The 27703-nt window shown below is 41.6% G+C and overlaps 1 protein-coding gene across 1 annotated transcript in view; it reads left to right on the top strand.

Moving 5' to 3' along the window:
• The window catches only part of FGFR2 (fibroblast growth factor receptor 2), a 71473-nt gene that overhangs the window by 25591 nt on the left and 18179 nt on the right, over nucleotides 1-27703 (top strand). The window contains 4 exon segments of the mRNA XM_034061358.1: nucleotides 11842-12195; nucleotides 14793-14937; nucleotides 17060-17262; nucleotides 26031-26182. Of these exon segments, the coding sequence (XP_033917249.1) occupies nucleotides 11842-12195; nucleotides 14793-14937; nucleotides 17060-17262; nucleotides 26031-26182 (854 nt within the window).

Raw genomic sequence — 27703 nt, 5'->3', positions numbered from 1 at the left:
TGTGTCTCTGAGTGTGGGAGGAATGCAAGAGGTGGGACAGCACCATGCTGCAGTGGGATAGCTGGCCCTCACTGGGTAAAATGAATCCCAACAGACCACCACACTGGTGGTTTTGGATAGACTAGGAGTAAAAACAGTGTAGCAGAGGTGAAGTAGATGGAGTTGACACCAGCAGTAGGCATCAGTGGTTGTTGCATGCTGAGACTGGCTGGGAATATATGGGACTGAAAGGCTGTAGGAATCTGCAGAGATTTTCAGTGTAGCAGAGGAAGAACCTTGAGATAGGTAAAGGATGAGAGATCAGAAGAGGTCCATAAAGATTATCAGGAGGGTGGAACCTCACCTATGAGACAGGCTGAGAGAGCTGGGCTTATTCAGCCTGGAGAAGGTGCAGGGGAAGACCTTATAGCAGCTTCCGGTGCCTGAAGGGTCATACAAGGTAGCTTGTTAATCACTTTTGAATGTTCAACTGCTCTGTAAATAGAAAATATTGAGGTTATTTTTTCCTATTTCTCTTAGAAGGTTGCATGTACATGGTGAAATCTTTAACTGTTCATGAAGGTAGAACTGATGCTGTCAGATCTTCAGTGGAGATAAGAACTGAGCATGGCAGTGGATTGGTTGGAGTACAGTTAGTCTTTAACCATTTTTGCGATACTTGTGAAAGTCTAAAGTTATGTATCCTTTTAGGGGTTTGTAAGCACTATCACAAATGAGGTGATCAAAGCAATTGCTCTTAAGCTGTTCATGTATTGTGCATTTACAAGTGCATATGCTTGCGTTGGTTGGTGTTTATATCTGCAGCATTGTTTCTGCTGTTAGACTGGATTATACGCGTTACTGAGCACCATAATTTCATTGTAGCAGTTGGTTTCAAAGGTACTTTTCCTTTGATATCTGTGCTAATGCACTGTCTAGAACATCTCTGAAACCCACCTGTGTCTACGTTTGAATGACTATTACAACAACATTGTAATAGGACGTTTCCTTCCTTCCTTCCCCCCCAACTTCAGTGAAATCTTCTCAGAAATCAGTTCTGACAACCCACTGCTCGGCCAGAGGCTGGGGATGGTGCTTCTGGCTCTTGGCTTCATATAGGCTGGTCATCCAGATTGTATGCTGAAAGGCAGGGAAATGTGGGTGCAGAAGACTTGTGGTTTTAATCCCAGCCCACAACTAAGAACTACACAGCTGCTCACTCACTGCCCTGGTGGGGTGGGGAGAGAATTGGGAAGGGTAAAAATGAGAAACATCATGGATGAAATAAAGACATGTTTAATAGTTGACATAAAAATAATAATAAAAATAACTAGAATAATAATAACAATTTTAATGAAAAGGGAAACAACAAAAGAGAAATAAACCCCAAGAAAAATGAAGTGTTGCCAAATGTAAAGCAATTGCTCACACCAACTGACCAATGTCCTGCCAGTTCCTGAGCCAGTTCCTGGTTTATGTACTGAGCATGATGCCATATCATATGGAATATCCCTTTGGTCAGCTGTGTCTCCTGCTGGCTTCGTGTGCAGCGCCCTGGTCTACTCACTGGTGGGGTGGTGTGAGAAGCTGAAAGAAGGTCCTGACTTGGTGAAGCACTGCTTAGTAACAACTAACACATCAGTGTGTTATCAACACTGTTCTCATCAAATCCAGAACAAGACACTGTACAAGCTGCTAGGGAGCACATTAATCCTAGCCGAGTCAAACCAGGATAAGAAGGGAGGTCAAAGTAACAGAGGACAACTTTCTTGGTTTGGAGCACAAAGCTTGTGTCCAAGTGTGCCCAGCCTAAGTACTTGGTATGAAACCTATTGTATCTGGCAAACTTTACCTAGGTTTACTTGATTTACTAGAAATATGATAAATGTATGTAATCAAGGTCTTCTCAAGAGCAGTCTTCAGCATCTGCTCCAATGTTTAGAACAGGTTATGGATACTGTGTTGTAAAAGTGAGGGACATCTCCTCTCTCTTAACATGGGACCACATGATGGCAAACTTCATCACTAAAGGCAGTAAAGGCTGAATGTCTTGAGGCTGAGTCAGGATGGTCCAGCACAGACCATTGAAACTCTGGGTGCTGGAGCCTCTCCTGTTCTGAGAGCCTGCACACCAGGTATGTGGACAGTCAGCCACGGTTGGCTATGTTTAGGGAGAGATTACCACTGTGCTTCCCATAATTTCACGCCTGTGTTGTTTAGTAGAGCATATATGTAAGAAAAGGGGGAGAAGTGTGGAAGTATCAGAGCTTTTAAAGGCTACACAGTCTTTTCCATTTTCACTTTAAAGACAGAGCTGTTTTCAGGAAAGGAGATGTGGAGGATGCAAAATATGCAGTCGGGTCACAATAACAACAGCAGTACTAACTCCCACTGTGTTTTGTGGCATCACTGGGTGCACTGGTTAGTTAAACCCACTGCAGCTGGGAAGAGAGCATCATCCTTATGGGGGAAATGCTATTTGCCAGGCATACAGTAATATTTGGCAGAGCCTACTGGAGAGCCCAGTCTAATAGTGCTGGACCCCAGAGTTATCTCTGGTTATTCCTAAAGCAGCTGAGTGCTGGGAGCTGTGCACAGTACAAAGGAAACAGCCAGAGCAATACAATTTGACCACTTGTCTGTGAGAAGCCACAGGCTGTTTTTCACATTCTTTTGTAACCTTTTTGTTTTAGGGTGCACTGAAAAGAATTTCAATGTTAATTTCAGCTCCTTGTTGTTCTATTTCCCATGTTTTTTCATGCCAAAGTGAGGCCTCTCCTTCCTTTGTTCAGACATGTGAAGATTTTGCTTAAGCATGCGCTATGTGAGGGATACAGCAAGTGAGCTCTGAGGTTACTGTTAGAGCAATGTCTCTTGCTGCTATGACTTCTTTTGCTCCGTGGGGCTGATGAAACCTGTGCGGTGTCCCCCCTGACAATAGGGCTTTGCTTTATGGACAAACTGGTCTTAAACCCCGTTGATAATTTCATGTTGTAAAGCAAGAGTGTTCACGTTGCCTGCCTTAGCCCTGGGCTTGCTGGATGTACATGTGATTTGAAAGGACAGCTTTTAACTAGTTCTGATGGTGATTTTTTTTCTCCCCTACTGTTTTCACTGACATCAGTGGACTACTTATCAAGCCAAATAAGTCAGTCTGGCTTGCTTTCTTTCCCTGGCTTGCTGCCATATGAGAAAGAGATGTGCAGATGAACTTATGCTGTAAAGGTGTTATAGCAAAGATGCATTTTAGCTAAAATGCACATAGGATACCAAGCTGAAGCCATGCCATAGAGCTATCCAAAGAGACAGATGGGATAACAATCAGTGGGAGCTTTTGCCTGCTGGAGCAGCAGTGCCATTACTTCAGATTGGAGGTGAAGGTGGTGAAACCAAGGACAAAGAGTTACAATGCACCTGATTAGTTTCTGTAAAGGTTTTAGAAGGCACTGCCTTTTCCTTAGGTGGCTTTGGAAAGTAGGAGAGCTTGAGTGGCACAAGGAAGTTGGATAGGGTGGCAAAGGCTTTGCTCTGGGTAGCAAATGGGTCTGTTCCTGGTGTCTGTGACAGTCTTTACTCTTTAGAACTAAAATGCTTTAATAGTCTTCAAATGTTTAGTTGTATGAGAGAGTATTCACTGACAGCAAGGAATATATGGAGTCTGGTTCCCTGCTGTCTCACTTTATGCTTACTGTTGATACTGGTCCACAAACCAAAGCAGGGATGGAGGTTTTGGGCCCAACAGTTATGAATGGTGAAGTGTCTGTAGAAAGAAATACCTCCAGTTTACATAAAAGGCTTCTAAATGTGAGGAAAAAAGGAACTCAGAAAGTGGTTATGGAGGTTAGCCCCTCACTCCCATCTGCATGAGCAGATCCCTGTGCTGCTCCAGGCCTCACCATGTTCACACATAAGGGCCAGTGATATGCCTTGGAGCTCTTGGCCACCAAGAAGACTTCTTCAAGTAGTATTGGGCTGACAGAAAATACTGTACAAGGAGACTCCTGCTGTACAGGAACATTGAATAGATGAACATTTGTTGGCTAATGCCTCCTGATAAAAGATGCCAAAGTTTGTAAGGCATGATTTCATCAGCACTGGTGATACTGGTCTGATCCATAAGCTATTCACTAGTCTGCCTGGAAGGCTCCCGTTCTTCACCAAGGGAGGGATCCCATGCCAGGGATGGACACCAGCACACTTTATCTCTTAGTGTTTAATGACAATGATTTGTTATTCCTGGTAACCTTAAAACATCTGATTTAGCAGAGTTTGGGAAGAGATCATTGTCCCTAACTTGCTGTGGATGCTACTTTAGCATGTATGTATTACCTAGGAAGAGATGATCTGAGGGCTGTGTATGTATGTACATTGAAATGGAACATGACAGCTCAGCAGCATTCCTGAATTGGCCATAAACAACATGCGGTGCTTCATATTATGCAGAGAGGAAACCAAACCGACGTGCAGCTGGTAGAAGCTGCTCAGTCCCTGGCTCATGTGTGTGTACTGTATGGTGTTAATTAGTAGAGGCATTTGCCTACACCTGCTCCATTGTTCCTGATTGTTTGAAAGCACAGCCAACACTCAACCTTGCTCCTCTGTTGTCACGGAACAATTAATGGAGTTACCAATGTTTTCCTTCCAGCACTTCATAGAACACAGGTCCCCTAAACAACTGCTTATTGCTGGAGAAAGGAAAGCGAAGGTTTGGTTTGGCCCTTGAGTAGAAAGCTACTTGAAGGAGGAAATTCCTGTGGGGACTCTGACATCTGTTTGGTTAGACCCCTCCTATGCCACTGCACTCAGACGTATGGAGAGCAAGTGTGGTTTCAAATCAGGTCCTTTGTATGAACTTGGATAATGCTGGATTAAGAAAGAAATTGAGTTGCAATTCCTCATGTGCTTTGTCTGCTCCTGGAACCCTCCTCACAAGAGCTCTGTAATTAATCCAGCCACGGAGTGCTTGTGATCTGAGGCCAGATTTGCAGCTCATGGAGATGGGATGTTTCATGAGGGACAGCGATCCTTGTAAACTGGTTCCTTTGCTGCCAGCTAGGTCAGGATATAAACTCAATAGGATTCCACTCACTGAATGGTGAGGTATTGCTAATAATTAAATATTTCTTTTAATGGTTGATATTTAGCCCCAATAAGTAGTGGTATAAAAGGGGCTGATATCCTGTGGTTGGCCCAGTGGCTTTAGTAAATGCCTTCACCCAGTGCTACGTATCCACACCACCAAAAACCCATCATGAGAGCCAGTAATAAGCAGTATGAATATGTACAGTCTCAATAGAAATGCCAGAATTTGAATATAGAGACAGTGGTTTGCACAGGTAGAGAGTGGTTCTCTGAGACTGTGGCAGAAATGGTCATTAGTGCCACTTCTGAGGAGCAGTTGTATTTCAGCTTTGAGGTGGCCCAGGGTGCACTGCCTGTGGGAAGCTGGAGCTGTACCTGAGAGGTTTTACCTTCCTGTCAACTCCAAGCAGTGGCTAAGGCACCTGAGAAGTTACCATATAACTGCATTTTTTGTTGGAGCAGTTTGGGTAATTCCTTGGGTATCATTCGGAAGAAGGCATGAAGAGGGGGTTCTGGGTGTCCTGGAGATGGGTGATGCTCACAAGGCTTGTCTGTAGGTCATTTGGTGGCACAAGGGATATCAGGTAGCTATGTCTCTAAAGTATCTGCCAAGGGCATCTCCTGATGTGATGCATTGTTGGGTAAGGAGAGGACACACACAGTTAATTCGGAGACAGAGCCATGTAGCAACATGTTCCTCCATCATCAGGGCTGCTCCCAAACCTCAGTGGCCTTCTGGGACCCCCCGTGTTAGGTATATGACTCAGTGGAACTAGTGGGAGAGGGCGGGTAAAGGCAAGACACAGGAGAAATATTTCAGTCTGAGTATATGATGAAAAGCCTGTGATTTGATTTTTATAAATGTAAATATATATATATATATATACATACAATTTTTAAGGCTGAAGAGTCAGTCTTGCAAGCTTGAGAGGCTAAGCCAAGGCAAGAGGCTGTGATTACAATCTGGCCTAAATCACTGTAGGATGCTTTTGAGACCCATAATTTACTGGATAATTAGCATTTTCCAAAGCAACAGATGTTGCACGATCGGAAGGAAGGTGGTTGGGAATGGGCAGTGTTTTCATTGACTGGGGTCCAGGCTGCTGCTTGAAGACTCCTTGAGCAAAATAAGCGAGTAGAGCTGAGCATGCTGTGCTGACCAGGGCAAATGAAGACAAGGGCACGGCAGGTCTGTGTTTTCATTTAAGCTGAGAGACAGCTGGGGCTGCTTCATTTTTCATTCGGTGATGTCTGGTTACACAGAACCTCTGCCAGGGGCTATCGATCCAGAAGTGTTGCTGGTGCACTGAGAGGCATCGTTTGAGGGAACCCCTCTGTAGCTTCTCAGTGGCAGCCGTCAAGACGACTCCTTAGGAGTCAGTAACGTTTCAAAACTGATATTAAAGACTCTGATAAATGTGTCTAATTATAAACTGTGGAAAAGAATTGGATAACTTTTTTCCCCTCCTCTTCCTACCCTTCCCTCCCATTAACTGAGGATCTCTCCATTGTCCGCAGAGCTCATGTTTGGTCTTGCATTTGCTATTCAGCTTTTACTTTCCTAGCCCGCATTCGAATCCCACATTTGCAAGGAGAGGAAACAAGCACAATCAAAAGGGGGAAAATAAGAGTAGTTTTCATTTATTTATTTATTTTCTTAATGAATCAGATGCCTTATGCAGAGCCCATTGAATTCCATGTGAGTTTTTCCCCTGACTTCAATGGGCTTTGGTTCTGGCTTTTAGCTCCCATGAAAGGTCCTGAACTGTCTCTGCTGGGGTGACAAGGAGCCCTGGATAGACAATTGCCAGAGCTCTTCTCAGTCCCTGGCATAGCCAGGTTGCTAAGGAGACTTGGCTTCAGGATGGGCCCCAAAGCTCACCCCTTCCGGGGTTATTGTCTCCTCTCCCTGCCAAGGCACTCCAGTAGCAGCAGAGACACTCTTTCAGTCACAATATGCTCTACTTGGGCCTCTGGCAGCAGCATCTTCCCTTTGCCAGCGTGCTTGGCGAGCAGCCTCTCTTCCTGCAGTTGTTCCATCCCTGCATTGGGACTGCAGTGGTGGGATCGCATCCTCTGGTTCTGTTGGCTGTGGAAGCTGGGGTTTTGGCTCCTACCACCTACCTCTTCACCCCAGGGTCTTCACCTCATACATTTGCATCGTGACTGTTTGGTCTCCTGTCTGGTTTCCTGCTATGTTGGCTGCAGCTATCAGCAAGATTTGGAGGAGATAGAAAAAGCCAAGGATGGCATTGAGATGAGGCTCTTTTGTAGGAGTAGCCTGTTCTGGGACTTAAACTTCTTAAAGAGACAGTTCTGAGGACTGCTTGGGAAGTGTGCAGGCTCTGGTTGTCATTTCCAGGGTGGTTCTTCCAGTCATTTCTCCTTCCATCACCTGTGGCAGGATGAGCCTGCCATATGAGGAAGGGCTGAGAGATGGGTTTGTCCAGCCTTGAGAACAGGAGGCTCAGGAGAGACCTTGTCACCATGTTCCAGTGTTTAAAGTGGCTACGAAAAGGATGGAGACTCCCTTTTTACAAGGAGTCATATGGAAAAGATAGGGGGTGATGGGCGCAAGTTACTCCTGGGAGATTCCAACTGGACAAAAGAGGAGTGTTTCACCATGAGAACAACCAGCCATTGGAATAATCTCCCCAGGAAAGTGGTGGATTCCCCAACATTGGACACTTAAGACTCAGCTGGACAGGGTGCTGGGACATCCAGTCTAGGTCATGCTTTCCCTAAAAAGGTTGGACCAGGTCATCCCTGAGGTCCTTTCCAAGCTGGTATTCAATGATGGGCTCTCAGCTGCTCCCAGGTGTCCTGGAGCGGTTCCTTCAATGTGCCAGTTTTGCGGAAACTTGGAATTTTCCAACTTTCCTGGATTTTTTGCAGTTTTCTCTCTCGGAGGAAGGTATTCTGAAGCTTTAACATTAACAGGCTAAATGACAGTTTCTTTCAAGCCATTGAGCAGGTATCTTTGTCAGTCATCTTTACAGATAGCAAGTCTGTTTGTCTGTAGATAAGCAAGGAGAATTGCTCACCCTGAACACTTCTAAACTGGTGTAAAAGCTGCTTGTGGCCTTGAGTATGATATTCCTCAGGTGAGCAATCATTTTCACTCTGCCTTTTGTAGATAGCTGACTCCTCAAATGGGGATGCTGTTGGTTTTGTATCTAAACTGCAAGTTGAAGAAAGCAAGCTGGTGTCTTATCTCTTAAGGTGGGACCCAGCATTAAGCATGTTTTCTCTCTAAAAAGCATCATAAAGTTAGACTTTGGGAAGAACTAGAATACAAATGAAATGTAACATACGGAGATTTATATGTAATTATCAGTTTGGCTCAGTTTCGGATCAATACACTGTTCAATTTTAAACATTTTTAAATACCTGTTGCATTTGCTTTTAAACACCTGTATAATTTCACTTGAACCAGAAAGGGTCTGCTTGAGAAAGCAGGGTATATCTATGAAAAACCTTGTAGATCTGCATGTAGTTCACTAGCTAACTAATACTTATATTTCATTTATGGCTTAGCGTGCTTAAAGACAGCTCATCTGTGGGGTGATTTTCCATAATGCGTACGCTGTTGGCTTGATTTTGAAGTATGTTTTGCAGTGAGAGTGGACAGGTAGCAAAGATTTATTTCTGGAGGTTCTGATTCAGTTTAGTACCAATGAGCAAGAGGAATATTGAAATCAGTAAGGCTGCAGAGGCATGAGATGGGTTGCTAACTTGTTTTGTATTAAAATACTGTTTGTCTGAGTTAAATATCTGGAGATGTCTTGTTTAGCAGTGATCCTGGTTATAAATACTAGTTTTTTTTAGGGCTAATGGTAAAATTAGTTTCACCAAACTTTTAGACTCCTTTGCTAGTCTTTAGTAGAAAAGAACACACTGTTTCCATCTAATATTTGTGTAGCCAGTTGTTTGAGTGATGATATCTGCTTACACATGTACAGCTTGTATTGTAAATGCGAAATAGTGATGTGAGATTTATGAATATGGTTTTGACAGTTACCTATGTTTAAGCAGAGTCCTTACACGTGTGTGGTTTGCAGAGAGATAGGAAAGACAGGATAACAACCTGAAATGGCTATTTCTAAGAAATAATACTGTATAGAATTATACTCAGTCATTTGTAATTAGTGGAGTTTCTCCATATTTAGTTATTTTCCCCAATACTGACTGTTTCCTGCGGTCTTTGTCATGAAACCCTGCTGAATTTGCCTCATGATGGTTATATTGTGCTGTTTGCCTCTGTGGGCACAGGAATACCCCCTTCTGCTGAGCTGGGGGAGTTGACAAAAACCTATCATTGCCCCATATGTTGGAGGGCAACCAAAGTTTCTTTTTAACACACTTACCCTTAGAGAAGAAATGTCACAACTGGCTACACATACACACCTATACATATGCACACACTTTATTTAGGTGTTTTTAAAGGAACTTGGGACCTACAATGTAAGAACTCTGCTTTTACTTCTTCACTTTGCCTTCTCTTTTTCTGGTAGAGGAAATGTTTGACAGTCATCAATAAAAGATTAAATCATTGATGGCTATCGGGATAAACTAAACACATTTCGTGTGTTGATGCTGGCATAGTTAGGAACTTTTCCAAGATGTTTCAGGCCTCATTCTCTGGTTTGTTTAAGGGCAGAGAATAAGGTCACAAAGGAAATCAAACCCTTATGTGGAGAAATGAAACATGAGGCCTACTGACTTCTAAAAAACATTTTAAATAACATTCTCTAAGGTTTCATTTTATACTGAAGGCAGCTGTAATAAGTTTTGGAAGATGGTGTAAGGTTTCTATTAAAGAGAGATTTTTTGCTTGCTGTTTTTGTACCCAAATGAAGGAGCGAGAGAGATGGAATTAAAGCTTATTTAGTTTAAGGTGAGAAACTACAAGTTCTCTCCAGAACTGTAAAATAGTAATTTATGTGTTTGACTGTAATTTACAAATTAAAAAATAGATCTTTGTTCCCAGATCTTTGAAAATGACACACAGAGCCTTGGAATAATTTAATAACTGCAACAACAAATGCACTTTTGCCACAAGTAAATAAGACTGCTGCTTTGTAGCATGCTGCCAAGTGTAGCCTCAGTGAGTGAATTCCCAGTAGATGTTTGCTGCATGCCAAATATATTGGACTGTATAAAAGATCCCATTGTTCCATGGGCATCATTATTTGCTATTATACTTGCAGTGTTTGCTTGTGAAACAGTTTATTGGAAACTAGTATGTTTAAAAAGGAACGCTTGGTTTGAAATTCAGTTGATTTGGCTCATAACGTTCAAAGCTTTTACAGCATACAGCCTCTAAAAATAAATACTGAGGTCCACTGCTCTTTACTTGTCTTTGAAAGGATTCCTGGAGCAGGGGGGAAAGGACAGCTCAGGATGGGCAGTGGTGTTTCACTTCTAATTCATAGGTTAAAAGTGTAAGTAGGTCTGTATTAACTTACGTTCTTATAAAATGAAATGGACAGCACTGGGTTTGCAGGAAGAATCCTGGAATGGTTTGGGTTGGAAGAGAGCTTAAAGATCATCTAGTTCTGATGTGAAGATCTCACACATTAACACACCAACTACAAATCAGAGAAAACTGCATTAGTTGATCTGCATTACTGCTGGAAACAGAGATGTGTCTGTGGCAGATGCAATGGCTGCTGGTCCCTCTTAGGAGGTGTTTAAATCGGCATCAGCCCAACTCCAACCACAGAGTTGGAAGGAAGGAACCTTGAACCTCCTCTAGTTCCAACCCCTGCCACGGGCAGGGACACCTTCCATAGAGCAGGTTGCTCCAAGCCCCTGTGTCCAACCTGGCCTTGAACACTGCTGTTTTGAGGACTTTTCCTTCAAGCATCACATAAGAAAAAACCTTTATGCTTTGTCCATTTGCCTTGTCTGGCACAAAAAGGCCATTGATGGCCCTGATGATGGGGAGCTGCACTGCCCACCACCCAGCAGACTTTAGGTGGTTAGATCAGGCTTAATGAGGGTGATGAAAATGTGAGGATTTCCCCAATGGCTATGAATATTGCATCCACAAAATTAGGCTGTTAATGCTGGCTTCAATGGTCCTGTGGGTACCCAGGTGATACAGAGTACACTCGGTATGTTTAGTGATGTAAGCTTGGCCAAGAACGTTCGATAAATGCTTAAGCAAGTCCATAGATCCAAAGCTCTATTGGCTCACGCGAATACACTGCAGTTTTCCATAGGACTCTGTGTTTCCCTGTGTCCTGATCAGAATAAGAACAACTGGTATTTCTGCTGCCGTGTTGGTAAAGCAGAGAGCAGCTATTGTGATAGCACTGGTCACAGCATTTTCAATAGCCTAGGTGCTTGGTGTGTGGCATTCTGCTTGAGGACTTCCAGTGCTGAGGCTTCTACTAGTTTTGAGAAGTTCCCTTTGGTTGTTTTCTGGGTAGGCTGGCATTGTTTGTCCTGCTCACTGGATAGTAAAGCAGTTTGGTAACCAGGACTGTCGCCATGAGGACTTCTCATTCGAGCAATCACATAATCAGCTTTTAAAATGAATCAGTAATTTTTCTTCTTAATTTGTACAAGAGTTTTAGTCCAATTAAAATGTTTAAAAACTCAGAGGTACTCAACAAACAAAAAACCCTATTTTACTTAATTCTGGCTGAGTTGAGCTATGAAAAATGCTTACAATTTCTAAGCACAATTTCTCCCCTCCTCTCAAATAGCCATTCTTTCTATTACAAGTGTAGTGCTCAAGTCATCTCCTTTGAACTGCATTTTTTGTTATAGGTTTTGGCCGCAGTGTTATTTCGGAGGAGTCAGCCAACAGGCTTACAGGGCTGTTTGGCTCGAGTTCACTTACAGTTTTCTTGGCAGCTCTGCTTATTTATGCATCTTTATTTCTCTCCCTCCCCACCTCCCTCCTCCTCTCTGCCTCTCCCCACCCGAACAGAGCGATCACCGCACAGGCCCATCCTCCAAGCTGGCCTCCCAGCAAACGCCTCTGCAGTCGTCGGAGGGGACGTCGAGTTTGTCTGCAAAGTCTACAGTGATGCCCAACCTCACATTCAGTGGATAAAACACGTAGAGAAGAATGGCAGTAAATACGGGCCAGATGGACTGCCGTATCTTCAGGTTCTGAAGGTGAGGCTTTACAGATGCTGGCGATGGTGATGAGTTCTTTAAAGCATCGAATGTACTTGGTGTAAATCCAGGAGTTTTGAGATATGAACTTCTTTTGGAAGAGGAATTGTTTGTTAGACATGAAATAATGACTTTGATAAACATTTGATTGTCCAAATGTTAATTATACAGTTTATAGACGCTGATTTGCTCTTTTTTGCTTCTGTGAAGTCCTTTATCTCCGAATGTTTCAGGCGTGACTTATTCAGAAAAAAATGAAAACCCTCTTAAGACCACCATTGGCATTTATGTATGGGTAAGAACGCATCCAAAACATCCCTGGGACAATCGACTCCATTTCTGTCATGTTTCTTCAGCCTCTATTTCAAACTAACGTGACACCCGCTGTAACAGCTTGTTGGCAGAGGTTGGTTTTCTGGATGCTGAGCCTGCAGAGATGTCCATTTTTTGCCGGTGTATCAATGATGGGGTTCTGAGCAAGCCTGACCAGGAAACTCCAGAGTTATTGAGCTGGATGGCATTGCCAAAAATCAGCATACTGGCAAGGCAGGACAGCCAGTTCTACATCATCTTGTTCCATACAGACAGTGTAACAGCCCAGGTCCTTTTCCCCCCTCACCGCTGTTTTCTAATTCCTCTTGTGATGCTTTTGATTTAACCCCCCCAGAAAAAGCCCACAAAATCCCCAAACAACCCCCAAACCTTGAATGTTTTGACTCTGTTTGAAGTGGAAGGCATATTCTTATGACGTGTTGGTGGTGGGACCATAGATTGGTGTCCGTTTTGGGCAGCAGTGACATTGTTCTCCTGTGTTATTGGTCTATTCTAGCATTCGGGGATAAATAGTTCCAATGCTGAAGTGCTGACACTGTACAATGTGACAGAGGCGGACGCTGGAGAATATATTTGTAAGGTCTCCAATTATATAGGGGAGGCAACCAGTCTGCCTGGCTCTCAGTTCTGCCAAGTTTACAAGGTAACAATGTTTTTTAAAGCAAGCTGGATGTAGAAGCTGGAAAAAATGGTGCTTTGGGAGACTGCAGGCAGCTTGTAGGATAACTCTTTGGCCTTGTGGTATTATGTGTAATCCTCCTTTGGTGATGCAACTGTATTACACCAGCAGCCATGGAAAAATTCCCACAAATTCTGTGTGTACCATAACCACTGGTTTCTTTATTCTCTCTTGTGTCTGTGTATTTATGTCACTTTTGTTGTTGATTCTGCACACTTTGCAGTTCACATACAGGGTAGTCATTGAATAAAGTAGTTATGACCTATGTATATTTACATATATATATATATATATATATATATACGCGTATATATATGAAAGTGTTCATAAAATACCTATTGAAGCACAAATTAGGTCAATTTAATCACTTATAACTTCCCACATCACCTGTGAATGCACAGGGTGGGAGGGTTTCCCAGCTGTTATTCACACATTATTAACTGGGTAATAACCCACCAATAATGTGACTACAACTCACAACTACATTTACTTTAAAATGGCCTGGTAAAAATGTGTTTATTCCCTCATCCTGTATTTCAAAGTAATGTCTTTGAATGGAACAGAGACAAAAAGCAACAAACAGTAATTTCTCTAAATCTCCATCACAGAGACCTTGATGTCTTGCTGAGCCCATCTTGGGACAGCTGGGAAGCACCAGCTCTAAGATTTACTCTATCTGTGTGAGTTTGGATAATCACCGATGCACAGATTGGTTTGGTGCATAATGACTTGTCAAGCCAAAGTTTTAACAAGTCTGGAAGGAAATCAGTTAAAAAAACTCCTACTTCCAGAATTTATTTTTCCATCTTTAAGATTTAGGTCTAGTGGAAGGTGTCCCTGCCCATGGCAGGGGCTTGGAACTCAGTGATCTTTACGGTCCCTTCCAATCCAAACCATTCTAGGATTTGCATTTCCTGGTTCTTGAACCTTTGTAAGGTCCAGTTTTTCTCTGCATCTGAGAGCCACAACTGGTCTTTTCTTTGAACAAGAGCTGAGATGCCTTCCACTGTACTTCTAAGCAAACCACCAATTACCAGACTCGTATTAAAACAAGATTGGGCAACACTGCGCAACATACAATATTTATGTGAAGTGCAGTGGATGATGCAAGGACCATACACTGCTTAAGACAGCTACTAAGTTATGTCTTTTCAAACAGAATTTACCTTTCTTTTAATCCTTTCATACTATATTTTTATAGTAAAATCTTTCCTCTGGAACAGGTAACTACATGTGAAGGATCCTGCGTTCTGTCCTACTTTGTTTTCTCTTTGTCTTTCAACTTTTTTTTATTATAAAAGAAGAATAATAAAAAAAAAGCTTTGTGGGTGAATTTTTCCATGTCATTTGATTGCATGCATGTTTAGGTGGTGAGTTTAGGTCTGGTGAAGGGTGTCGATTACTTTCTGAGGTGAGCTGGGACCTGTTGGTAAACGCCTTTTGGATGAGGGATTGTGGATGGGGAAGGAGCTTTGCATCTCTGCATCTCTACCTTTACAAAGCCCTGTGGCTCCATCTCCCTATCCACAAGAATTCTTTCAATGTCTAGCTTTTTCTCTTGCTTCCCTCTCTTGTTTTTTTTTAGGCTGCCGGTGTTAACACCACGGACAAAGAAATTGAGGTTCTCTATATACGGAATGTAACTTTTGAGGATGCTGGGGAGTATACATGCTTGGCGGGTAATTCTATTGGGATATCCTTTCACACTGCATGGTTGACAGTTCTGCCAGGTATACACTGCTCTCTTTCTGTGGTTTTTCCTCTTTTGTTTTTCCCCTTGTTGATTGCTGCAGAATTAAGCACGGCTTCTGTCTCAGAAATGGAACTTTACAATGATTTTTATTTAAGCACAGTTGTCTCAAGCCATTGAATTGTTTTGTCACATATTTGCAACTCCAAAAACCTAACAACAAAATAAAAGGGTTGGGGGAATGGCTTTTGCACTTAATTGGAACATCTTTACGTCTGTTAAATGATCGTCTGAAACGCTAAGGAGCTGCATTTCCTTAGCACTTCAGTGAGATGACTGAAATCAGCACATTAATCATTGTAAAACTTTTTCAAGAGGATGAAAGTCAAAGCTTCTTTTGAAGCTTTGGGACCAATTTGGCCACAGTCAGGTACAGGTTCATTAAAATACCTGAGCTACTCAGTGTACTTCAATTCAATTTCACCTATCATCCAAATTCTGATTTTAATGCCAATGGATTGTGTACAGAAGCAGTGTCCTTCCATATCTTGGGAATCGGCTCCATGCATCTTTAAACATTGCATGCTCTAAGAAAACAAGTAGTTGTTTGCTTTTACTGCAAAGCATGTCTTGCTGTTTTGGGGTTGATGATGTTTCTGTCCTTAAAGAAACAAACATCAATGTGCTTTATTGCCTGAAAATTGTTATCAGCTGTTAGAAGATGTAACTGTAGTTGGTTTTGACACTAGTCAAATCTTCTCGTTTATAACTGTTGGCAGCTGCCTTAGGAGTTCCTTTGAAAAAAGAACATGAACCACCTGAGGTTTGCTGGGTCATCTTGTGCTTACCATTTATTAATTGTTAATCCTAAGTAAAAGGTACAAAACCTGCATGTGCGTATGGCTGAGGTTCAGATTACGGGAGTGAAACGTTCCCATTTGCTGCAGATTTCTTACCCGTTATTAAAATATACTGAACAAGACAACTCTATTCCATCTCACTCGTATGTGAACACCAAGCCTGCATGGCCTGTCACTAAGCAGGCAACGCAGTACTTGTATAGAGCTTGCTTCTGCAGTGTTTTGCATTTTGCGAGTGCTTGAAATGTATTTTTCTTACACCATTTTCTGAGATGAGATATTTTTATGAGCTTGAAATGGGGCACAAGAAAATCTCAGCTTGAAACGTGCATTGCTTGCGGAGTGACCGCTGGCTGCTGTGGAATGCTGTTTATCTGGGGGGTTGAATCCCAGATAAGGGATTAAGGACAGTGTTTGCACATATAACTGCCTTGAAGATAATTTCAAAATGCTTTCAATCACAGTAACAGCTGTGTAGAACCACTCCCACCAAAATCTAATCTCATAGGCTTGTAACCACTGATGAGGTTACTTGAAATATGCAGTCCTCATGCAGGACTCATTAATTAATGTACTGGTAGCAATTCAGCTTCCACTTGCCTTATGCTTCTTAATCTCATACTGAGCTCTTCAAAGAACCTCAGGGGAGGCAGGCATCCAGTGTAGTGCAGCAGCCAGGTCTTTGAAACCCCCCTGAAAACTCCTAACCTGAGTTTAGAAGCATGATGAGGCATGATTCATCCTGCTTTCCTTCTGTGTTTTGAGATTCCCACTGAAAACTTTGGATAAACAGACAATGCAGACTCAAGCCCAAATGTCTATTTGCACATTTAGACTGTTTTAGGCTAACTAATTAAATATTTTACCCTTAGATGTGTCTTTATGTGATTAAAATTAACTACAGTGCTTTTGAAGTTTGACTTGAGCCACAAAATGAACCAGAGCCTAGTTTGAACAATCCATTTTCTGATTCTCCTGTAAAATTGTGCTCCATCATCCACTTTTTCAATGTATATGCATCTACCTTTCTAGGCAGACACATGTATATGTCTATATGTGTATAGACACATGCACAAGCTCAAACTGAATGGCAAACTGAGAAGTCAAAGCAGTAAAAGATGAGTCACTCTCAGTTTGCAAGATGGCCTAAACATTCATAACGTTCTGTGTGTCACACAGTCACTGCAAGAATTGCTGGTATTTTACCATGTCAGGTTGTTCCAAGCACTGTGTTGAACTGTGTTCGTTACCATCTGTTAACTCTGTGATGTGATTGTTCCCTCCTAAAAACTTCCAATCCAGCTCCTGAAAAAGAAAAAGAATACCCGACACCCCCAGACTACCTGGAAATAGCAATTTACTGCATAGCGGTCTTCTTAATTGCCTGCATGGTGCTGACGGTCATCCTGTGGCGCATGAAGAACACCACCAAGAAGCCTGACTTCAGCAGCCAGCCCGCTGTCCATAAGCTGACAAAGCGAATCCCTCTGCGCAGACAGGTAACAGAAAGTAGATAAAGAGTTCAAAAAACCTTTACCAAACCACTAAGCCAGCACATCCTTAGCTTTGGAATGAACACCTTTGGAACGGGGAATAAATAAACATTACACCAAGTTGCAGTGAGGATGGGATTTAGTCTGGCACCTTGGAGACTGGCATGGGAAGAAAGTACATCTTAACACAGCAATGTGTGTATCAGGGCAAGGGAATCAAGGCAGGGATGTTAGAGGAGGAATGAAAAAAATGGAATATGTTCTGTATTAACAGGCTATAGATGGAAAAAATGTATTTAAAGTATTTCAGGGCCTGATCCCACAGCTCATTGAAGTCAATGGAAAAAATTTTACTGACTTTAATGGACTTTGGAACAGAATCCTGTTTAATTGTGTATTTATAATGTTTCTAAGGTGACTATTATTGTAGTAACTAGGTACCAGATACAGAGAGGTATTTTTCAGGAAGAATTTTGGAGACTGAGGGGAGGGAATTTCATAGCCAAGCATCCAGAAACAACCCCAGAATAGAAAAAGACTGTAATAAAACAAGAATCATGGAGATACTGTATCAGCTCTTGGACAGTTTTGATAAAGATGCTGATGCTTTTGAGTGAAGAACAAAGCTAACTTCAAATTTAAAAACCAGCATTGCATGAAATACATTTTACAATTGCTTGTGCCTGGCAATGAGTGTTTCTGGAGAGGGCAGTACCACGAGCAGCAAACCAGTTGAATGAGTAACAGGACTTTGGCTTTGTCACAGGACATCCCTTGCCAAAACAACCTCCATTCCCACATACCATCCTCTCCTGAAAGACCTGTTTCTTTTGAAGCTGGAGTTTAATATGTTTTGATTTTCTTGCAGTAGGTCTTCAGGTTAGACCTCTGAACCCTCCAAACCCTACCCCAGGCTTCACCCCCTGAGAGGTGGAGGGGTGTTGGCCCCTGAGGCTGTAGTTCACCTTGCTATTCAAAATAGGGACCATCTGCAGGGGTTGCATCCAGGCTTTGCTCAGGGGGTTTGGAGCTGAGGGTTTAGTTTGGGTCTATCTACACCATGAATAGGTTGTGCAGTATTTCTGCAGCTTGTTTTTAACCTGTCCAGAACATTATTAGTGTCAGAGTACCTTAAAAAATACTACTTCGCTGTGGATAAATGTTTGAAATGTAGATGCACCATCACACATGATAGACTGGAGCTTGGTTTTGGGATTTTGAGCAGTATTAGTTCATTTCTTTCATGGTTTCAGAATGTCTATGGTTAAAATGCTACCACATAGTAATGCTTTAGCCAATCTTCCTCTAAAGTGTAGTATTTTGCAAAATCTTGAGGGGGAACATGAGCTTTGTCTGACCTGAAAAATACTTGGTTTGCTTTATGCACAAAAATGTTAATTCTTATTTCATCTGACTTTTTTTTCCCCACTTTTCTTTGGTAATGTTATAAATTTACTCATTTGCTTAGAAATCACTGGGAAGGAAAGCAACTATATCAGAGTGATAAACCCTCAGCTCAATTCGCACATCTCTATGGCTAAAATCTGCGTAGCTCTCTGGACAAAGAAGGCTTTTCTAATGTTGTATACTTAACCAGAGAGAGATACATTTCAGCTGCTTAGATAAAAGACATTTATTAGATTTCTGCCTGAATACAAAAGCATCATATGACTCAGATAAGTTGACGGCATAAAAAATACCTCGGGTTTGGTGTGAGCTCAGTTGTGTCAGTTGGAAATGGTTCCTCAGGGGGAGAGTGTTATTTCATTGCGTGTGACAGCAGTGCCAACCACTGCCCTCAGTTTGGTTATTTATCGTTAAATGATGCAATATGGACCTTCTCCAAAGCTATTGTTTCACAGAGGGAAAAATATTGTCTTACAACATGCTTGTCAGATAGGATTTTATTACGTATTGTGTTTTTCTGCATCTTCCTCGCCAAACAGCATTTTGGTTTTAAAAGTGGGAATAATTTTTCGAGGAGCAGTATAAATGTTTGAAACTGTGAATCCTATTTCAACCCCTAAGCAAAAATTCCACTGCTCTCAATTCTCCCAAGTAGTTTCTTGTGAACAGGAGTTTCTCATTGAAGAGCTCTCTGCTTTCATATCTTCAGAAAGGGAAGTGTAAACTGCTATAAGCATTAGAAGAAATCTCTATTTCTGTTATGATTTCACTGGTTATTTCACTAATTGCCTGTATTAGCTTGTAGAAGGAGGATAAAGCAAGCGAACCCTGAAGACTTGCTCATCAACAGTGAAGATACCTTAATTTTTCAGTTATCATAGAATCATAGAATAGTCAGGGTTGGAAAGGACCTTAAGATCATCCAGTTCCAACCCCTCTGCCATGGGCAGGGGACACCTCACACTAAACCATAGCATCTCCTTGGTCTTTAAGGCTGCAGCAATTGTTTGGTTTCTGCATTTTTTACAGCTCGTTTTGGATACCAGAATTGTTGTCAAAAATCGGGAAACATCAGAAATAATCCAGGAGATGTTTTGTTTCATGGGCGTGTGTTTCTGGATTATTCAGCTCTGTTTGTTTTGCTGTACTGCCAGCTTTACTTTTTGTTTTGGTTTGTTTGCATTGCAGAGGTCTGTATTTAAAAACCTGCTGGGGTTTTGTCACTGAACCTTTATTTATCTATTGGTCACAGAAGGTTCTCCTTTGCCTTTGTGCTGTGTGTGAGGAATAGAGAAAGTGGCTGAGGATGTTGAGAGGATGGGGGAGATGCTCGTGGCAGGTAGACTGTGAACTGGGCCGAGATCTGGGGCTGGCTGGTGGGTTTTGTTGGAATTCCAGAGAAATGAGGCCATAGATTGGGGAATTCTTGATATTGTTTTCAAAGCTTTCTGCTGCTGGGGCAAGCTCCCTAAGGATTTGGATATGAAAATAATCCTGGTTCACAAAGAGGCATTTGCATGACTGTGATGCCATCTTGTCTAAGCAGGAGAAGAGTCTTGCTGAGTAACATATGGTTTGGTTTGCAGGACTAGATTCTTATACACTATTTTGTCTGAGCTACTACAGGATTTTATCATTCCCCCATGCAGGCATTTTTTTTCCAGACCAAATGCAGTCCTTTTTCACATTTATAGGAGGGGTCATGATGAAGTCAGGTTTATCAGTTTTCCTCCCCCTACAAACCTCAGCCTCCCTAGATCTGGTACTTGGTTTTCGAAATAGAAACTGCTTACAGGGAAATCCATCAAGCAGTTCCTCCTTTTTATATAAAAGCAAAGATGTGCATTGCTCTGTTGGTATTAGCAATGTTCTGAACTGAAGTACAGCTTGAGATGGAGGGGGAAGGATTGAACATCACAAGTTGATTTGCAGTATAGGCTTCAGGAGACAGGGTCACCGAACCAAAGAGGTACAGAGTAGCCTTTAGTAGGATATACATCTATTCTGTAGAACTTATTTTTCTGTTCTCAAATAATTCTAATTGAAAAAGACAAAAAGACAGTCTCTGGTGATTTGCCCAGTCAAAGACAAGTATGAGTGTGTGTCATCACTAGAGCATTTCATTGTTGCTATCACAGTTAATCTGTCAAATATGGACCCCTTGACTTGGGTGCCATATGTGTCTTAAACAGGGAGGAATGATTTCTTATGCTCAGTCTTTTAAATACATTCCCATTAATTTATATTTACTGTCGTTGTTGAGTCCTAAGCCTTCATAAAGATAGAGTGAGTGCCTTTGTGATGAACAAAGACTGATTGGTTTAAAGTAAGATTTAAGCTCACCCAGAAAAATAGCTAATTCAAAATGATATCAGCTAGAACCTGTAAAAAAAGAAAAGTGATGTGGAACAAGTGGAGTAACACGGTATTTCACATCTTATTGAGCTGTACAAATGTCATTCATCTTAAAGGACAGACTCTGAACTACAAAGATTAATACACGACTGTCAGTAAGATATTTTGCAAGGAGTTTACCTTAATACCTATTTTAGTTTCTAGCTTTATCCTTGGATTTGTCTGTATGGAAACCATTGACTTGCTCAGTAGTACTCATTTGTTATGTTGTTATAGTTGTATGTTGTTATAAGTGTTTCGACAGGAGTGCTTTTCATGAAGGGGTGATGATGTGTGCTTTAAATGTCAGTACCTAACTCTAGGAATCCTCAGTTTTGTGTGTAGTGCATTTAACTTTCTATTTTCCTAGATCCAGTCACTTAGGTAGACTAATTCCACCAACAGCTAATAGTCCTTACTTACTAATTATATTTATATACATATATGCATATGATTTCAAATTAACTTTTATAGCAGAGCCTTCAAAAAGACTGACAATTATAGGAAATCACTGCATGGCTGCTAAAATCTCACAGCATGAGTGCCAGAACTGACAGATTTAAGCTTCGGGACATGGTATAAATCATCAGTGGAGGAAAACACCCTTCATAATCAATTACAGACAATTACACACTGCTCTGCAGCTGATTTTGCCACATGGCATTTAAAGATTCCAGCAAAGATTTGTTTGTTTTAAATGCTCCACTGCTTAGAAATGCTTGTAAAGCATTAACTTAGAGCTGATTAAATACAGTGTGTTGGCCAAAGGAAAAATACATTGGGGATATAATCATGCATTGGTGCATGATGTTTGGACACAGCGGGCTTTTTTCTTTCTGAAGTACAGATCTGGGGGCTAGAGTCTTGTCTGGGGCTGGTACTTTTCTTTGTTCTAGTCTCTTAAAAGCAGAAAGGAAGCACACAAAGAATATTTTATGGTGGAGAGATCTACCTTTCTGCTGAAGTTGAGGTCCTGTTCAGTGTTTGCTTAAGTCATGCTGACTTCTGCCTTGCTTTAATTGAGCCACTCAAGTAGTGTTATCACTTAAAAACAGGTGTCACCAACACACTGAGTAGACCTTGAAGAAGTCTAATTCACCTATGTCAGATGTCCTTTCATTGCTTCTCTGCTCTGGCTTGGCTTTGTTCCTTTATCTCTGAGAAGAGATAAAGGTGATGAGCTGGGTGACTGCCCAGAAAGTTGATGCATTCTGACTAGATGTCCAGCTGCTGCTTCTTGGCACCTGATAGACCCCAAAGTGGCCCTAAAGTCTGTATGTTGGCCATGTACAATTACAGGCTTGAGGCAAATACTCACTATGGCTTCTATGAGGCCTGTGTCCAATGTACCTTGAGTTTTTGCATAACTGAAAGCAAAAAGAGCATCCACATACTTGAAGGCAGCACCACATGCTGAAATGTAGGGCTCATGTCAAGAGTGTCGCTGGTTCTTGAGCCTGCATGGCAGAGGTTGGAGAGCAGTGCCTCAAGGAGCGAGGTAGAAAAAGGCTTTCTATATATGCTCTTACTTAAATGTATGCATTGAAGCTGACCATGTCTGCTGACCTTGGAGTAGGTGGGGTTTTCCTTATTGTTTGATAGTACACTCTAAGGCAACAAAGCACAAGGTGCTTAAGGGGTGATTTCAAAGGTTAATTCTTGACTACTGCAGAAAAGTTGTAAGGCCATTTTGAAACAGAAAATCTCCAATCACAGGCCAGCCTGGATTGGCTTCATCTTTTCTGGAGCAGATTTTTATAGCCCTTGAGCTCCTGTAACTCCTTGTACTGCTCCAGTTAATCAATTGGAAGAATATTCCCTGGGAGTACAGACCATTTTTCTTCTCCCAGACAGTAAGTTGTTCCTCTGGATTTCTCATCATTCCTATCCACATTAACTCACTCTGGTTACCTACAGGATCTCCAGCCAGTCATGCAGTTATTGTGTGAAGTGAACATGTGCAATAGGGTTAAAAGGGAAACTGGCAGAGTCTTTCATGTTTTTTTCTATGCGTTATTACTGTTCAACTTATGTGTTTAAAATGCATCACCAGAGTATTTCCGTTTATTGCAAGTTTACATTTATAGGTTTGAACCATGCTAAGACTGCTGAATTGTAGGGTAAGAGCTAGGGAGAAGGTGAAACTCTGGCAGAGATCTGAACAGTATCTAATACAAATATTGCATTCATGAAGGAGAAGACCCCAGAATGTTTGGGCCATTTCTGATACATAAGGGGTATCTAAATTTGACAGTTTTCACTTCCATGCCTGCCTGATGTCCCATGAAAACAATGGCTATAATGACAAAGGCAAGGAAATAAATGCAATGTTAATAAGTACAGGAGAATCAAGACTTGCATAAAGGTCTTGATAGAATGGCTGGAGAATAATGGGTGGATTTTGAAAATGTGGGGGAAGTGGTCATAGAGTATTAGTAGGTTTGTAGTGAGAGATGGTAAAAAATGGAATCCAGAAATAACAGGAAAATGAAATTTAGGGGAACTCCTGGGAGACAGAAGAATTGCCACATTGTTTGTGGACATTTGCACATCTCCTAGTGTTGAACTGGTTCATTTCATAAAGCATCATTTTTAAATCTTAATGAAAATGAGCAGAAATATAAGCAAAAGTCTGATTTCAGGCCTGGTTCTTATGCTGGCTTGCCATAATGCTCCAGCAGATGTGTTCTGCTCTGTAGACTGGGTATGGCAGCATCTCTCTCTTGGACTCTGCTCAGCATTCATTTACTGATTTATTTAGAACTATGTAGTCTGCCTTAAGAGTAGTGTTCTCTTTGTGTCCCAAGTGGTCACTGTATCTATTATCCCAGAGAAATGTGCCAGGTACTTAGATTTGCCAAAATAAATATTAAGATTGATGATGGTGGAATGAATGAGGGGGGTCCAGCTTTCCTTTGAATGGTACTCTAATGTGTGCAGTTATACTCCCTTGTTCCATAGACAGCTTAGTATCTTGCATGCAGAAACTGGAGCTTATGATATCAAGAAAGATCTGTCAGCTGCAAAACTGATTACCAAGGCTTTTTTTTGGATAGCAATACTTAACACTTCTTCCTTATGAAACCTCTTTCCAGTCTTCATTTCTAATCCTAGAAAAAAGTGTCAAGAAGCCAAGACCATTTGATGTGATGGGTTTGAGGATATCTTCCTGCAAAAAACACCTCTTAAAACAGGTGGTCAAGAGTTATGGAGAGAAATCTGTTTAAGAGCATTAGCTTTGTCTTGTCAAAATACATTGTGTAAGAGCATGACTTGAAAAAGCCTTCCAGCCCCATTCTGAGGAGTTTGAGTAATTCCATGGGCTAAGATGCTGTAAGTGTTAATTGGGCTTAATATAAGGGAGCAGTAATATGGACTTCTCAGGTGTCATGAAGACAAGAGGATTTTGTGCTCATATCACTGTGTCACTGATTTGCACTTTAATGCTCTTAGGATCTATTTGCTTATAATTGCTCCATCTAGTTATAAGATCTGTGGAACAAAGTTGTAACCTGGTGACATTTTATATAAGCAACCCTGGATGTTACATGAGCAAACCTGGTGTCAAATTTGACTCAAGGTGAGGGGATGAAGGTCAACAGTAGTAGTTGTTCTGATCTTCTGGGCTTTCAGCTTGGGCAGGGTCGCAGCAATGCTGGCTGAGAAGCACCTCCTGCCACCTGATGTGAGCATGGTACCAGTGATGGCACTGTGAAAGAACCTGCATCCTGCTTTGACCACCAGATTTAGGCTTGGCCAAGCCTTTCATGGCCTGAAGAGAGAAGGAGGATTCACACTTAAAGGAGGGGAAGACTGTCAATACAAGCATTTTTGTTTTGTCTTCATATTCACATGGAACCCTGAGGTCAGCAGACAGCAGGTTGCTGCTTGCAGGTTGGGGAAAGAGCCTTATGGAAGATTCACACCAAAGCGAGTTTGTTACATGGATGGAAGAGCTGCCTCCTTTTTCAAAGCAGTTATCATTAAGTGTCTTTGCTCTAAGGAGAACATTGAGACCCATGAGAAATCATACTCCAAAGTGAATTACATTTCAAAGCCTTGGATTAGGAGCTCTTCTCCACATTGCCTGCAGAATCTTTAATTAAGAATGTAGTTAACTGAAAACTTGAGTATCCCCCAATTATTGTGATAGCTTTTTCATGCTTTCAATATTGAATGCTTTGAAAATATAGAATCATAGAATCATTTAGGTTGGAAAAGACCTCTGAGGTCCGCAAGTCCTAACATAAACCCAGCATTTCCAACTCCACCATTAAACCATGTCCCTAAGCACCACATCTGCATTTCTTATAGAGACCTCCAGGCCTGGTAACTCCACCACTGCCCTGGCAGCCTGTTCCAATGCTTTTGATAACCCTTTTGGTAAAGGTGATATTCCTAATATTCAACTCATCCCTTCCCTGGTGCAACTTCAGGGTTTTTTCTTCTTGTCCTATCACTTGCTAATTGGGAAAAATACAACACCCACCTTGCTACAACCTCCTTTCAGGTCGTTTGTAGAGAGCAATAAGGTCTCCTCTGAGCCTCCTTTTCTCCAGGTAAACCAACACCAGTTTCCTCAGCCATTTCTCATAACACTTGTGCTCCAGGCTCTTCACCAGCTTTGCTGCCTTTCTCTGAAAAATACAGGAGCCTTCGCAAAAATAATGTTTTTAACCAAAAATCCAAAATTTGAATTTACTATTAACACCAAAAAATAATAAAATTGTCTTCAGAGTGAATGCATTTAAAACTCATGGTTTTTGACCTATGGGGCAGACACAGCCTTGGCAGCAATTAGAGTTACTATTGTGCTTACAGGGAGGGAAAATATGTGAGCACTAGAAGCAGGACTGTAGGTTCACTTCTTAATACCACTGTTCTGAGCTGGCTTGGTTATCAGGTGCTGCTGGGTTTGAGATTTTGGATCAGAATTACATCTCTGCCTTTCTTTTTTGCATCTTGTATTACAACAATAGGTGTCAGCCGACTCAAGCTCCTCCATGAATTCCAACACGCCTCTGGTGAGGATAACCACTCGCCTCTCCTCTACTGCCGATGCCCCCATGCTGGCAGGAGTCTCGGAATATGAATTGCCAGAAGACCCAAAATGGGAGTTTCCAAGAGATAAGTATGTAGTCTGTTTCCTTTCGCCCTACCTATGCACATCTGAAGGACATGATTTGTAATGTGTCCTTTTAACTCAAGAAACCCTGGGAAGTCTCAATTACCCAAATCTCCTGAAGATCAAGATGCAATTTGATTATCTGAAGTCAGTTTGTTTAAATAGAAACTAAATTTTCTCTGCCTGTTCTGGTTTCATTTTCAGATTTCTCATAGGTTTTCAGATATTCTGCTAAAATGCATCTCATCTATCAGGAAAAGAGTGAACCTCAAATGTTATCTCAAAATATATATGGTCTAGACTGGGAGAAATAGCCACATACAAGCATTGGTGAAGGACAGTCAAGATTTCCTCAAGCAATACCTCTGTACATTAAACCGTGTTCTTCAGTTATTACTTAGTTAATATTTATAGAGCAGGTAATACAATGGCATGTAGGAGATAAAGTCTAGAATATGGTATTAGACAATTCTTTCTGTCAAGACTCTGGGTAGGATTTGTTTTGATTTACATTAGCCTGTATTAATGGAGATGGTGATTTTTGATTTAGGGGGATATTTTACATATTGTATACATATACATATAAGTTCTGTGGCTTAAAAGGATTAGGTTTCAAGCAGAGCTTGCTGAATTTTGATATATGCAAATTCATGTGTCTCCATAATGTCTGTTGACTAACATGCAAAATGAGCTTCTGAATAATCTAATTAGAAAGGTAACTGTATTTTTTAATATAGAGAAGACATGTAAAAGAGAGATAATATTAAGGTAGAACCATGATTATATATGAACGTTAATACTAACCTGAAGAAGTCTTTAGGTGGCTTTGAGAAAATAACCCCTTTTATCATGAACAGTTCTCTTTGAAAGTTCAGGGCTGTAACTTTTGGATGGCAGAGCTGTAATTCTGAACCTTCTGACAACTGCTCTGGAAATCGTTTTAATGATGTAGCTGCAAAGCAGTGCAAAATGCTGTAATTGCCACCTGCAGGATTCTAGTCAACAGTGGGGGCCTGTGTGTGTGCTCCTGTCAGCCCGGACCCTGTGGGGATACACTCAATGCGGAAAATGTTAGAGTGCTAAACATTTCAAACCAGCATTCAGCACAAATGGCGGTGGAGCAGATTTGCAATGAAAGGAGGCTATTTAGAGGCAGTTTATTAGGTTGGGGGGCAGGAGGCACACAATGAGGGGGTTTGTTACTTTAGTCCTAGCAGGGCAATAGCACATAAATTAACCAGTTTCCAATGCAAATGTTTGTTCTCTGCCAAGATCCTAAATTCAATTTTAGTTCTGGAGTGACCTCAGCATAGCATACGCTGCCTTCAGTCTTTGCACCTTTTAAAAACTCGCGTTTGCTTTAGAAACCAATCCAAAACAGCTCGAGGAATTCTAACCGAGGCAAAGACCACATCTGACAGGGAGTCAGCGGGCTGCCCTCCGGAGGAACCACCTCTCGCTTCTGACTTGTGCCCAAGTAGATAAGCAGGGTTTTCAAACCACTGAGCCTTGGTTTAACGCTCTCCT

The sequence above is a fragment of the Melopsittacus undulatus genome, chromosome 4, assembly GCF_012275295.1.
Source record: "Melopsittacus undulatus isolate bMelUnd1 chromosome 4, bMelUnd1.mat.Z, whole genome shotgun sequence".
In the NCBI taxonomy this organism is placed as follows: domain Eukaryota; kingdom Metazoa; phylum Chordata; class Aves; order Psittaciformes; family Psittaculidae; genus Melopsittacus; species Melopsittacus undulatus.
This window is presented reverse-complemented; position numbering and strand designations above follow the sequence as displayed.